Raw genomic sequence first — 13,593 nt, 5'->3', positions numbered from 1 at the left:
ATGCCGTCATCGAGAACGACATGACGGTTGACATTTTCTAAAAAAACGATGAGTTCGAGTTCGGTTCCGCTAGTAAAGCTGTGCCAGATTTGTGAGAAGGACAAGCCCATGCTGAAGCGGCCCAAGACGGGCCAGCGGCTCTGCAAGGGCTGCTTTTACGAGGTCTTTGAGACCGAGATCCACAACACTATCACCGATTCGAAGCTGTTTTACCGCGGTGAGAGGGTTGCTATTGGTGCCTCGGGCGGTAAAGACTCTACGGTCCTGGCCTATGTCATGAAAACATTGAATGAACGGTACGACTACGGCGTAGAGTTTGTTCTGCTCTCCATAGACGAAGGGATCCACGGGTATCGAGACGACTCTCTGGAGACTGTCAAGCGTAATAAGGAGCAGTATGAGATGGATCTTGAAGTCGTGAGTTATGGAGACTTGTATGGGTGGACGATGGACCAGATCGTGGCCCAGGTTGGGAAGAAGAACAACTGTACGTACTGTGGTGTGTTCCGGCGTCAGGCACTTGATCGAGGAGCCGTTCAGTTGGGCATTAGCCACGTTGTGACGGGCCACAATGCAGACGATATGGCTGAAACTGTTCTTATGAATTTGCTCCGTGGAGATTCGGCACGGCTTGACCAGTGTACCGAGATTGTCACTGAATCTGCCGAGTCCCCGGTCAAGCGGTCCAAGCCACTCAAATACACCTACGAGAAGGAGATTGTGCTGTATGCACACTACAAGAACCTGGACTACTTTTCTACTGAATGTACGTACTCTCCGGAGGCGTTCCGGGGCACCGCGCGGGCTCTTATTAAGAACCTTGAAGCGGTGCGGCCTTCTACGATCATTGACATTATCCGGTCTGGCGAGAGTTTTGAAATTAAGCGAAAGAATAAATCTGTGGGTAAGAAAACGGCAGTTGACCCAAATGGGGCCACTAAGAAGCCAGCTCCACTGTTTAGCACAGAGGTCAAGATGAGCGGGAGGTGTGAACGGTGTGGCTACATGACTCCTAACAAGCTGTGCAAGGCGTGTGTTTTGCTTGCTGGGCTCAATGCTGGACGGGCCAAGATTGCCATTGAAGGTGGGAAGTCCGAGTCTGGCGAAGCTCTAGCAGTCAAGAAACTCGAGCAGCTCACCTTCTAAATACCTCTTAACCTCCGCTTTTACTTCGGGAACGTTAAGCCCTGGATTTTCGGTACGTTAAGATTGTTACCCCGGACCGTTTTAGCTAAGGTACGCTACCAACAGTTCATTCGAGTACAGGCATTATGTCGGCGTGGGGCGATCGCTTCCCCTGGGCACGGCTGACGAAGGGTTATTTTTGGGTGGTGTGTGGATACGGCGACGCACGCCCACCGCGCCCTTGCAAAACGCTGCTGCGTATCAGAGCCGGTCCGGACCTTTCTTATTAAACCTTTGCATTGAGGCATTATTAGACGGCTTTATATTACATCCGTCTGCGGTATATTTTGGGCACAATTTATATTCACTGGAGAGGGACATTGGGCATTTTTTTTCTTGTATTACCAAAAGTGGTCTTATTGAAAGGGTGAAATTTTTTTCTTCAAACGCGAGATGCCAGTCCGGTCGTTTTTGAAGAATCATCGGAGAAGCCATTCGATGGGCACGGCCGAGACGGATGGACTGGTTAAACGGCTGAACCCTATAGCTCTGCTGAGGAGGACATCGGAGAGTGGCGAAGAGGTTCCGAACGGTGATGTTGTCGAGTTGTACAAGAATGCTGGTATTATTTATGGCACAAGGAAGCACGAATGGGACAGTGGAACTGTGCGGAGGACAAGCTCACCGCGAAGCGTATCTCTTCCGATGAGCCCTATGGGGCCAGATTCCAAGCCAAAGTGGCGACATAGCCTGGGAGACGGTGGAATAGTTGAAGAGGAGATGATGGAAGAGGAGGATCTGCCAGATCTGAGAAGAGTCAGTTCACAAGGGACGGTCGACGAATTCCGAGATCGGGACCAGATCGTAGCCAGGAAGACTAGAGATAGACCTACTACGTCAGTCGAGTATGAGCATAGCGAAATCAGAAGCGCTAAAAGCGGGGAAAGCTCCAAAAGTCGGAAGAGCGAGAGTGTAAGCCGGAAAAGCGAGATTAAGAGCCAGAAAAGCGACAATGAGCACAGGAATAGTGAGGATGAGCACAGGAATAGCGAGGATGAAAGCCGGAAAGGCGAAAGCGAAAGAAACGAGACTGGGGAAGATATAGTAGAAGGGATAGACGATGCGGATTCCAATGACGCTAGATCAGTGTTTTCGTTTGAAGAGGACAAGCAAATCGGCCGTAACTTGTCCGTCAACTACCATAAACCCGCAGTATCTGCGGCAGTGCCCGATTCACCGGATCCACTGGTGGACGCTATGCTAGATTCCTTTGACAACTCGCCATACTATGAAGACTCGCTGGAAGAGTTTGAGCAAAAGTATGCATCTTTCCTTGAACCATACGAGGAGGAGAGGTACAATCTCAACGAGTATAACGACGCTAATGAAAACGATAATGACGACAAGAATGGGCCTGGATATTCCGATGTGTCGCCTCTACGGGTATCGAAGATATATCTCCACGGCGATAGCGATGATGAGCGACCGCCCGGAATTTATGATATTGACGACCTAAAGGATGAAATTGACGAATATAAAGACGAGATTGACGAACTTACGGAGATTGACCAATTAAAGGAGATTGGCGAACTAAAGATTGACCAATTAAACGAGATTGACGATATTAAAGAAGATGAAGAGACGCCCGAAGAAGCGTCATCGCACGTCTCCCCCTCGACTTCAATGTCAACCCGCTCCAGGCCGTCCCTGTCACTCAAAATACCCATCACAACTCGGCCCCAACAGTACGATTTCTTAGACTATGACTACAGCCTAGATGATTACGAGTCCGGAGATTACGATGATCATTTACTAGATGAAGCCAATGCTATTGGCCTAGTCGAGGACGAAGAAGACTATCAGTTCTACACCGTTTCAGACGCGCAGGTTAGCATTCGCTCGACCTCATCTGGGTCCTCTGGACGCCGACGAGATCTGCTCCGACGCGATAGCAGCATTATCCGCCTCAAAGATAACACAATAACCCTCTTCTCCCGCACTTCGGAAAAAGAAGAGGCTTACTACACGCTTCGCGAGGCCCAGTTTGGAATTGCTGCAGAGCTCCCGACCATTCCTCGCAAGGCGTCCCTGACCCCAATATCAGAGCGCTCCTACGAGGGTGTATAACGTTCACTTTCTAATTTATGTAATACGGTATTTTGGGGCGTTTACTCATCCAGTAATGTATAATGATGTAATATTTGGGGATTCAATGAGTATGAACAATGCTGCTACGATACTGATAAGAGGTTGATGTTTTCTCTTCTGGGGGCCAGCCCCCAGACCCCCCGTAGCTCCGCTTCGCGGAGGACCCTTACGTGACGTGTATTATCCACCTTTCACTTAAAAAAGCCCTTCGTTTGCCTATGTAATATTGTACCTGAAGAATTGCTAACCATACCAACGTACAACACAACATGTTGGGAATTTGTTACGTTACAGTGAAGATACGGGAGCTCGAGGGCTGGCCCTCGAATACACTCCACTGCTGTAGTATTAATGGGGGGACCAGTCCCCCCAAACCCCCCTGGGGGCTCCGCTTCGCGGAGGACTGGTAGCCAGTTGACCTAGAACAACTATTGGAGACGGCCCAATCTACCATTGTTCCCCAATTCGATCTAGTAAATGTAGAATGATGAATCACTTCTGGTAAACGGCGGGGGTTTGGGGGCAGAGCCCCCAACTACGGGAGCTCGAGGGCTGGCCCTCGAATACACACTCCTAGCAGCAATGGGCTGACCAGTTACGTAATTCGATGAGTCGTAATGTCTTCGTTATCTTGATCGACTGACCACATTTGTGTCGCAGGCGCCGGCCGCAGCTAAGGCTCGATGATTTAAATAAAAATGGGTTCATTAGTGACTTGCGCCCGCGATGCGGCGTGCGCAGGCCGGGTGGGAGCATTGAAGGAAAAAAAAAAATTTTGGAATGAAAAGTTCAACTGTTCACCCAGACATTGGAACCCGGTAGAAAAGAAGCGAAGCGAGAAGCTTTGTATTATAAAAGAGCCCCGAGTTTTGATAAGTTCCAGCTTTGGCATATTTATTTATTACCTTCGACTTTATACGAAGCCCCTAAAAAGAACTAATAATGGTATCCGCTTCCAAGGCTAAGAGAGAGGCTAAGAAGGCCGAGCGAATGGCGGCCAAGGGCATGTCCGCTGAGGCGTCCGGGACGACGACTCCAGTCGCCGTTGCTGAGGGAACTCCAGATACTGTGGCTGCCGCCGATAAGCTGGCGAAGCTCAAGCTGCAGGAAGATAAGCACGGTATCTCTGACCGAGTGACGACCGGTGTTCTGGCGTCGCTGGCGACCTCCCGTGACTTGAAGATCAACTCGGTGTCCCTCGTGTTCCACGGTAAGGTACTTATCCAGGACACCTCGATCGAACTGAACTACGGCAGACGGTACGGTCTGCTGGGAGAGAACGGCTGCGGTAAGAGTACGCTGTTGCGATCCATTGCGGCCCGGGAGTTCCCTGTGCCGGACATCATTGATATCTACCTGCTCAACGAGCCAGCTGAGCCCAGTGAGTTCAGTGCTCTGGAGTGGGTCGTGAACGAGGCCGAGACCGAGCTGGCACGACTCGAGGGTCTCGTGGAGAAGATCCTGGAGGAAGAGGGCCCCGAGGCGCCGCAGCTCGACGACTTGTACGAGCGAATCGACGAGCTCGACCCGTCGACCTTTGAGTCACGTGCCGCTGTTATTCTGACCGGTCTCGGGTTCAACTCCAAGACGATCAAGAAGAAGACCAAGGACATGTCTGGTGGTTGGAAGATGCGAGTTGCTCTGGCCAAGGCGTTGTTCGTCAAGCCAACTCTGCTGCTGCTCGATGACCCGACGGCCCATTTGGATCTGGAGGCCTGTGTGTGGCTCGAAGAGTACCTCAAGCGATGGGACCGAACCCTGGTTCTGGTATCCCACTCGATGGATTTCCTTAACGGTGTGTGTACCGGTATGATCGATATGCGACAGAAGAAGCTCATTTCGTACGGTGGTAACTACGACTCGTACATCAAGACGCGAGCCGAGCAGGAGACCAACCAGATGAAGCAGTACCAGAAGCAGCAGGAGGAGATTGCCCACATTAAGAAGTTCATTGCGTCCGCTGGTACCTACGCCAACTTGGTGCGACAGGCCAAGTCGCGACAGAAGATTCTCGACAAGATGGAGGCTGACGGTCTCATTGAGAAGGTTGTGCCAGACAAGGTGTTCAGCTTCCGATTCCCAGCCGTCGACAAACTGCCGCCGCCAGTTTTGTCGTTCGACGAGGTTTCCTTCTCCTACTCCGGTAACAAAGAGGACAACCTGTACCAGGACCTCAACTTTGGTGTTGATATGGACTCGCGAATTGCCCTGGTTGGTCCAAACGGTGTGGGCAAGTCTACTCTGCTTAAGCTCATGACCGGTAAGCTCATCGCTACCGGCGGTCGAATTTCGCGACACACTCACCTGAAGATTGGTGTCTACTCCCAGCACTCGGCCGACCAGCTTGATCTCACCAAGTCGTCGCTCGAGTTCGTTCGAGACCGGTACCCTCATATCTCCCAGGACTACCAGTACTGGCGACAGCAGCTGGGCCGATACGGTCTCACTGGTGAGGGCCAGACTGCGACCATGGCTACTCTTTCCGAGGGCCAGCGGTCTCGAGTCGTGTTTGCATTGCTGGCCATTGAGTCTCCAAACATGATTCTGCTCGATGAGCCTACCAACGGTCTGGATATTCCAACCATTGACTCGCTTGCCGACGCCATTAATGCATTCGACGGTGGTGTCGTGGTGGTTTCCCACGACTTCCGACTGCTCGACAAGATTGCAAAGGACATCTTTGTGTGCGAGCATAAGACCACCACCCGATGGGAGGGCGGCATTTTGGAGTACAAGAAGCACCTCGCCAAGAAAATTGTCATGTAATGTTATTAATTCACGATCTTTTATCATAACGTAAGTACTACCGGGGGGATTTTGGGGCGGGGCCCCCTACTACGGGAGCTCGAGGGCTGGCCCTCGAATACCATAAGTACTCCCCGGTGCAATTGGGGGGACCAGTCCCCCCAAACCCCGCTGGGGCTCCGCTTCGCGGAGCACTGGTAGATTCGTAGCCAATTGACCTAGTGTAGAGCAACTATCGGAGACGGCCCAATCTACCATTGTTCCCCAATTCTAATAATGAATCACTACTAGTAAACGACGGGGGTTTGGGGCGGAGCCCCCAACTACGGGAGCTCGAGGGCTGGCCCTCGAATACCACAAATACTCCCTGGTGCAATTGGGGGGACCAGTCCCCCCAAACCCCCCTGGGGCTCCGCTTCGCGGAGGACTTGGTCTGTAACGAAGTACTTGTTACGCGTTGGAGTTTTAGTTGGGAAATTGTTACAGTGTAACGCGAAGTTCGTTACGGCGGGTCTGTTACAACCCCAAACGCTCCGTTGACCCTATCAACCACCGACAGAGTTGGTGCAAATATCTATTATACATTAATATAGAAATATAATGGGAAATGCTCAGACAAAATAGTTCTTCCACAGCACTCCTTCTAGATCCTCGAGCTGCTCCTGCGTAAATACCTTCACATCAATATGCCAGGTATCCTGGCGAGTCTTCTTGAAATCGCTTAGCGAGGACTTGACACTTCGCCCAATCATGCCTGGGTCGCTGGCAGCCCTCGTGGCCAGTGTCGCCAGCACGTTCGGAATCCAAACCGGCGGCGGCGAAGCATATGGGAAAGCAGAAACCAGACTGCCCAGCCCAAGAACTGCAGCATGCCGCTTGACTAGCTGCTGCTGGTCCACCGCCTGGCCTCTCTTTCGCTTTGACGATGGAGCAGTGTCCTTCAGAATCTTAAAGAACCGCTCTGTCAGAGACGTTACGAGAATATGCTGCTGCTTCGATGCACTGCATCGAATCAACCCGGCGAGCGTCTCGGCAGCCAGCGTTCGCACTTCGAGCTGGGAATCCTCCGTCATAGCCACGGTAGCATCAATCAGCTGCGAGCGCTGCGCATTAGTCATCATGAACAATTGGCGGAAAAAGAATGCTTGAATGAGGGACAAGAGGCTGATCCGCTGATGCCACGAAGTCTGCGTGTTCAGCGCCGTGGCAACAATGGTGTCAATCATAGACTGGATCCCTTCAAGTGGATATGCCACGTTTCCAAGCAGGCGGAAGGCAGTGACGCCAAACATCATGACCTCTTGCTCTTCCCGTACGTTGAGGAAGTGCGCCAGGGCGGGGATGATGACCGTGGGCAACAGTGGCACAAGAGCCGTGCTGTAGCTAGTCTTTAGCACTCTTTCCAGCCAAACACCCAGGGTCTGAGCCGCATGCACATACTGATCCGTCTGTTTCTTCTTCTTCGGAGCGTCCTCATTCGATTCTGGCTCCTCTGCATCTCGCTTCAGTCGCCATTGCTCAAGACGTGTGAATGCGTCTTTGACATAGGACGCAAGCTCTGGAGAAAGCGCGTAGGTCGCATCACCAAGCGTACTGACAGACGCCTTATTGGACTCCACAAACTTCTCAATTGACGGATATGCTTCAATGAACCGAGTCTTGTAGATAACCGCTAGAGTCTTGGCAATCTCATCCCGGACTCCTTGCAGCGGATGGTCGATATGTTGCCACAGATTCGTCAGCATATCCTCCCCAGCGTCTCTATAGTACCAGCCAACTGCGCCAACCTCCTTTCTCAAAAGAGACATTCGCGAGCTCTGCTCAAATACCGTCCTCGGGTACCGTCTCTTGCCATTCGCCTTCGGTTCTTCAGTGGAATCAGCCGAGTCAGCAGATCCCCCCTCAACACGAGTTTCGGCCAGAACCAGAGTCACGTTCCTGTACCGTCTATAGTCTTCCGCCGTGGAAGCAGGCCACATGACAAACGACTGCCAGTACTCAATATTGTCATGGGCCAGCTGCTCGGTAACAACCCGCCTGAAAAGCCGCGTCAACATGTCCCGCTTCTTGGACTTGAGCGGCTCCGGAGTCGTGCCCATAGACTTGGCGATAGCAGTACAGGCCTCGGCAGTGCTGCGATGCGAGTTCTTGTCCTGCGGGTTGAATGAAGTCTCTATGACCTCCAGGAACTCCTCGACCGAAATAGCACAGAACCCAAGATCAATGAGCCGCAACAGGTACCGTAGGAAGACAAAGTTGGACGGATCAAACGTTTCCTCTTCGCCTTCTTCCACCCGCATTTCTTCCTGGTGAAGAGACAGATAGCGCGTAAACCACTCCTTCGTCACATTCCCTCCCAGAGCCGCAAACGCCGTTTCATCAGAGGAGCCAAACTTGATTGGAGTAGGCGACTCGACAACTCGCTCAACAGGTAATCGTTGGGGCCACACAAGCCAACCTGCTCGCACGCTTGCGACAAAGTACTCGGGCGTCTTGTCGTTACTGATCTCCTTCAAGAACAACTCTGTGAATCCAGGAGTGGTACAGTCAAGCTCAAATTGGTCTTTTGGAAGATCATGCTCTTCGTCATATGGCAGCGAGAACCGCAGGTAGTTGTAGTCGAACTGAGCACGATTGTACACAGTAGACCCAAGCTTGGAGAGTCCGGAAATAGCCAGAGAGCGAATTTCCGTTTGTGGAGCATGGGCCAGACGAATAAGCCGCACAAATACGCGCGGATCAACGTCAAACTGCGGCGACGCTGAAATGTTGATCAGCAGCCCTGTAATGCCAGCCTCGAGCTTCCAGTGCATAGTGTGCGGGTCGGTAGCCAACAAAGTGTTTGTCAGCTCCTTAAGCTGGTCAATTGCCTCCTGGCGTCGGGTCTGCTTGGTCTGGCGCGCTTTGTCGATTCGCTGCTTCATCTCTGAGGTCACCTCGGCGGGACGAATAAGGTCAAGGACACTATCAGATATCTCCACCACATTTAAGGGAAGCCGCACCGCCAATGCAATTACTTGGTAGAGCACGGCCGCTACCATGTTGAGCGACTCGTAGTCAGCCAGCATTGCTGCATGGAGAGTTTTTACGAGCGCCACAATGTTACGGTGATCGCGACGAAGCGTAGCAGAAAGTGAACGCATGTGCAGAGTTCGGAACCCAGACTCGGCTCGCTTGTACTCACTGGCCTCAATGGCGCTAGCCGTCTCCTTAATGACCCAAGGAAGAATGACCCGCCTAGACCGGATGAGCACGCGCAGAGCACTGTCCAATGCAGAGTAGGCATTTCGTCTAATGTCAGGGTAGATAGACATGGCAGACCGGGCCACGTCGCTCAGAAGAAGACTCTCAAGATCCGTCATCTTGCGGGGGCCAGACGCATGTTGAAGTCTCTCACAGTGGTACACCTGGGCACGCTTGGCGAGAATTGGCCGTGGATAGTCCTTTCGCAGCCCCGGTACCCGGTACGGCTTGGTCTCGAACAGATAAAGCTGAGTCGTGGACTCGACTATTCGCGAGGACCGCTCAAGACCCACGTCGGAGAACCACACTTTAAATGCAAACATGAGCGCCTTGTAGCTGGAAATGTCGCTTTCGTGGCTCTTGTATACCAGGTTGTGGATCTCATGCAGGGCCTTGCCCACGTTGGTCCGCAGAACATGGAGCTCCTGGTACAGAGGATCCGTCTTGTTCTTGCCAAAGAAGTAGCCAGTGGGGTAGTCGCGCAGCTTTTTGAGTTCCATGGCATCGTTCTCGTCGTCGTCCTCGTCTCCGTTGATGAGAAGGTTTATGTCAATGTACACTTCCTCGTCGTCGTCGCCACCCAGCGACAGAGTAATCCCACCTCCGCTGTCAGAGTCGCTCTCTTCGTCCTCTATGCTCTGCTCTAAAGACGCGGGAGACGGCGCCGAAAACTCGTCAAAGGCGGTCAGGCGCGACTTGAGCGATGGTGGAGGGGCCTTGGGCTGGTATGAGTAGTCGGGATCAAACAGCAACGCCATTCCCGAGGTTGAAGTTCGTAAGTAAGTCAGTTCAGTAGCTAAGAGATCAGAGATTTGCGTGACTGGGGCTTTTTCGCCCGACTTCTTGGCAGCCACTCGTCTAATGGTGGATATAGACAGCTCACAGTGCTTCTTGTACATTTCGTAAGCAAATTCAACCTCTGCGCGGGAGGGGACATGCCATTTGAGGTCCTTGAGTTCACTTCGAGGGTCATAGTGGCGCCCCCAGTGTGCCGTTGAGGCCGCTTCACCCGGTGGGATAACCGTAAAGTCCTGGATAAACACGCTGGTCAGCGTCATGAGCGCATGGTGCACCGTGTTGGATACGTGGTACACAATGACACCCTGGCACCGGGCCCTCAAATACAAGGTCAAGTCAAGCAGCTCGCTCTTAAAAGGCATAATATCGGCACCAACATGGGCCAAGGACATGTTGAGGGCACTAAGATACCACACGAGCCCGCGATCACGAGGCATAATCTCGGACCCCCAGCTTCGGGTAGAACCAGCCCCGATGTCCTCAATCTGTTGCTCAATGCCTACCTTGATGACCGGGAAGAGCCGTGAAAAGGCCATTTGTGGTTGGACCTTGACAAGACATCCGCACATGTGAGCCACGGCGTCCGTAGCACTGCTAACCACGTTGTTCGCCAAAAAATCGACAACGTGGGTAAGCACTCTATCGTATAAATCGGGAGACACCGAAGCAAACACGGCCGTCAGAGTTGGAGGCAGCGTGGCAACGACTTGAGATTCGGGGGAATCTCGCGACTTTGACGTCTGGTCGGGCAGATTTTCAAGCATGGTAAATACTCTGCCAAGGAACAATGCAATAAACTCGCCAAATGCAGCAGTCGAGGACTTTATAATGTTGTCGAGCAGCTCCGGGTCCTCGACGAGCGGCAATGGCTTATCAAAGTCGTCCTCCTCGAGATGAGCAACGTCCTGGGACACATAGTCCATGGCGAGCCCGGGGCCGACCTGTTCGCTCAGGTCGTGGAACGGTATACTCAGAGCAGCCGCCTGTATGAACCCTAGAGTTTGCAGTGTCTTGGACAAGTCATTGGCGTCAATGCCGGGGATAGCCAGCGAAAGTAGCGTCGTAAGATGAAATGCATACCGTGGTGACTTAGCAATGACCCTTGTGAGTCGGACTAGTGCCTTGAGCGACGAGGCAGTTCTATGCGTTTCTACAAGCCCCTGGAGAGACGGGTACACCTGTTTGAGGAACCGGGGCACGATGAGGTCGGGTGCCAGCAGAGCCAGCCCATGCAGAGCCTCGGTAGCCGTGCTGACGACCGAAGACGACTTGGAGTAGAGGCCCATGAAGGTTACGTTACGCAGAATTGTTACGAACCGGTCCTTGACACGGTCTGTGAGGAATCGTTCTTTGGGCAGTACCGACTCTCCAGCCTGTTGAATGTTCCATCGCAATTGGAACAGCTCGACGAGGTTGTGCACTGTCGATATGATGTTCTTTGTCCAGGGCCCGTAGTTGGACGGGTGGCAAAACGTCTCTACAGCGGTCATGAGGTGGTCTAGGCGGTCCATAATACCCTCTTCTTCGAGCGATTTGTCGCCAATGAGCGAATAAATGACGAGGGTGGCAATTGGACGGCCGCATCGGTTCGTGTGGTCTTTATCTGAGAGGTTCACCGTCTCCGACGACGACACATATGGAGACCCAGCGTAGGAAACCGGCACCTCTAGAAGTCGCAGAATTGCAGTAAACGTGAACGACAGCTGTTCGTTGGTTAGGAGGCCATATTTGGAGAAGGGGACCAGAGGCGAGGCCAGGGAGTCTCCGACAATTGACGACACGAGGTCGAGGCTCTGAAAGTCATAAAGCGAGGACCGCACTTGGAGTCGCCACAAGTGGAAGACTGATGGTAGCAGGTCCTGGGGCGGCAGCTCAATTCCCTCTGGTGGCGGGTCTACGGGCATTACTGGCAGGATGATCACTAGCAATGATAGGATATTATGCGAAATGCTTGCCTTTGCAGGCGTGAACTATTCTCAGTTAGCCAACCAATGCATTCAACAAATCCAACACATTAGACCAATTGAATCCAATGTACTGAAACCAACCATCCAATTGCACCCAGTTTAGATTAATCAATTGACCAAAAATAATCAATTGTATCCAATTAACTCCAGCCAACTAAAACGAGCCAATTGAGTTTCATTGGGGGCAATTAAATAATTGAGTCTCCAAAACAACTTACCGATGGAATGATTTCACGCAGAATTGATAGCGTGGCGTTCGGATCAAAGAAAGTCCGCGCCACCTGGGCCAATCGCGACAGTAGCGAAAAAGTCTTGGCCACATTGCCGTCGTAGCACGTCGAATTCGTATATAGCGAGAGCTTCTTGATCTCCCGGACCAACAGCCGCCAGTCCAATTGCAGGTCATCGGCCTTTACCGAGTCCTGGAACTGCTCGTCCTTGGCGAGGTACATGAACATAGACACGCACTTGTCCATTGCGTGCGTTTCGATCCCCGACAGGGCCAACGCGTAATAGAATCGCGCGAGCACAATTCGCTTACTCAATGGCATATCAAATTTGAGCTCGAGCCACGAGCGAAGCTCACGCGTCCAGTGGCTGATACCTGCGCCGGCGGAAGAAACGCCAAACACCGCCTTGAGGTCATGACCCTCAATGGCGGCGTACAGATTGGCGATTATGTGATCGAGGTGCGCCTGACGCTCAGCATCGCTCTCGGTCGAGTATGGCAGGACCGATTGGTACGGGAATGTCCGCTCCCTGCTTCGGTACGTCTCATCCCGCATTCCTAATTGACTCGTCCTTTTACAATGGTCGCTCTCTCCAATATCGATTGGGTGGATGGGCCAGAAACAACAAGAGCCACCACCCACCTACTCATGCCTTTTTTTTGCCTCTTTGTGGATTTGTCATCACACAACGCCTGGATTATGTAACACCTGCATGCGGCTGGTACCCCTCCCGCCGCGCGCGGCTTGTGCGGCTCTTTTGGGGGGGGCTAGCCCCCCAAACCCCCCGTGGCTCCGCTGCGCGGAGTTTTTTTTTGGTTATCCCACTGCGTATACTATAGCGATGCCACGGGAGTTTTTGGCGGCAAATGCTTCGGATAAACTTGTGCATGAGCTCCTGCAATCATATGTGTCGAAGCCTGCATGCAATTGGCGAGGCGGCAGGATTAGCAGTGGATCTCGGTTGTGAACCTCTTTGGCTGCCGCTTAATTCACGCAAAAAACCAAATACACCATTTCGCCGAGGTTCGAAACTACATACTCAAGAGATCTGACTCACCATAGATGCGCCTTAACCTCCCTGTATCTCAAATTTCTCGGCAAGAGGAGGCTCAGACGTCCTGCCCTGCACTAATGGTCCGTCGGTTGTAGCAGGTCCCTACATGTTTGGGCCATTGGGCATGCCGAGATCTGGGCGACACCGGAGAGGGAATTGCCTGATAGGGCAAGAGGCACCCACGTTGGGCAGGCGGTGGAGCCGCGCAGGGTCTTGGAAAAACCGACCCAGTCACTCCGAGACGATCCACGCACTACCCTGTCTAGCCACTTGGACCACTTTC

The 13,593-nt window shown here is 52.5% G+C and overlaps 4 protein-coding genes across 4 annotated transcripts; 3 read left to right on the top strand and 1 right to left on the bottom strand.

Annotated features, from left to right (window-relative positions):
* Positions 1–48: 48 nt before the first annotated feature.
* NCS6 (Ncs6p) lies at positions 49–1,146 on the top strand (the record flags this gene model as incomplete). The annotated part of the gene is made up of 1 exon (XM_076685688.1): positions 49–1,146. One exon carries the CDS (start codon positions 49–51, stop codon positions 1,144–1,146), a length of 1,098 nt encoding a protein of 365 aa, XP_076540137.1.
* Positions 1,147–1,578: 432 nt separating this feature from the next.
* Positions 1,579–3,252, top strand: TRVA0_027S01596 (uncharacterized protein; the record flags this gene model as incomplete). Its single annotated transcript, XM_076685687.1, has 1 exon — positions 1,579–3,252. The coding sequence occupies one exon, from the start codon at positions 1,579–1,581 to the stop codon at positions 3,250–3,252; it is 1,674 nt and encodes a 557-aa protein (XP_076540136.1).
* Positions 3,253–4,215: 963 nt separating this feature from the next.
* ARB1 (ATP-binding cassette family ATPase ARB1) lies at positions 4,216–6,039 on the top strand (the record flags this gene model as incomplete). The annotated part of the gene is made up of 1 exon (XM_076685686.1): positions 4,216–6,039. One exon carries the CDS (start codon positions 4,216–4,218, stop codon positions 6,037–6,039), a length of 1,824 nt encoding a protein of 607 aa, XP_076540135.1.
* A 590-nt stretch (positions 6,040–6,629) lies between these two features.
* BLM10 (proteasome activator BLM10) lies at positions 6,630–12,811 on the bottom strand (the record flags this gene model as incomplete). The annotated part of the gene is made up of 2 exons (XM_076685685.1): positions 6,630–12,029; positions 12,245–12,811. 2 exons carry the CDS (start codon positions 12,809–12,811, stop codon positions 6,630–6,632), a joined length of 5,967 nt encoding a protein of 1,988 aa, XP_076540134.1.
* Positions 12,812–13,593: the final 782 nt, after the last annotated feature.

The sequence above is a fragment of the Trichomonascus vanleenenianus genome, assembly GCF_965637985.1.
Source record: "Trichomonascus vanleenenianus strain CLIB 3782 genome assembly, contig: TRVA0_027S, whole genome shotgun sequence".
Taxonomy (NCBI): Eukaryota; Fungi; Ascomycota; class Dipodascomycetes; order Dipodascales; family Trichomonascaceae; genus Blastobotrys; species Blastobotrys vanleenenianus.
This window is presented reverse-complemented; position numbering and strand designations above follow the sequence as displayed.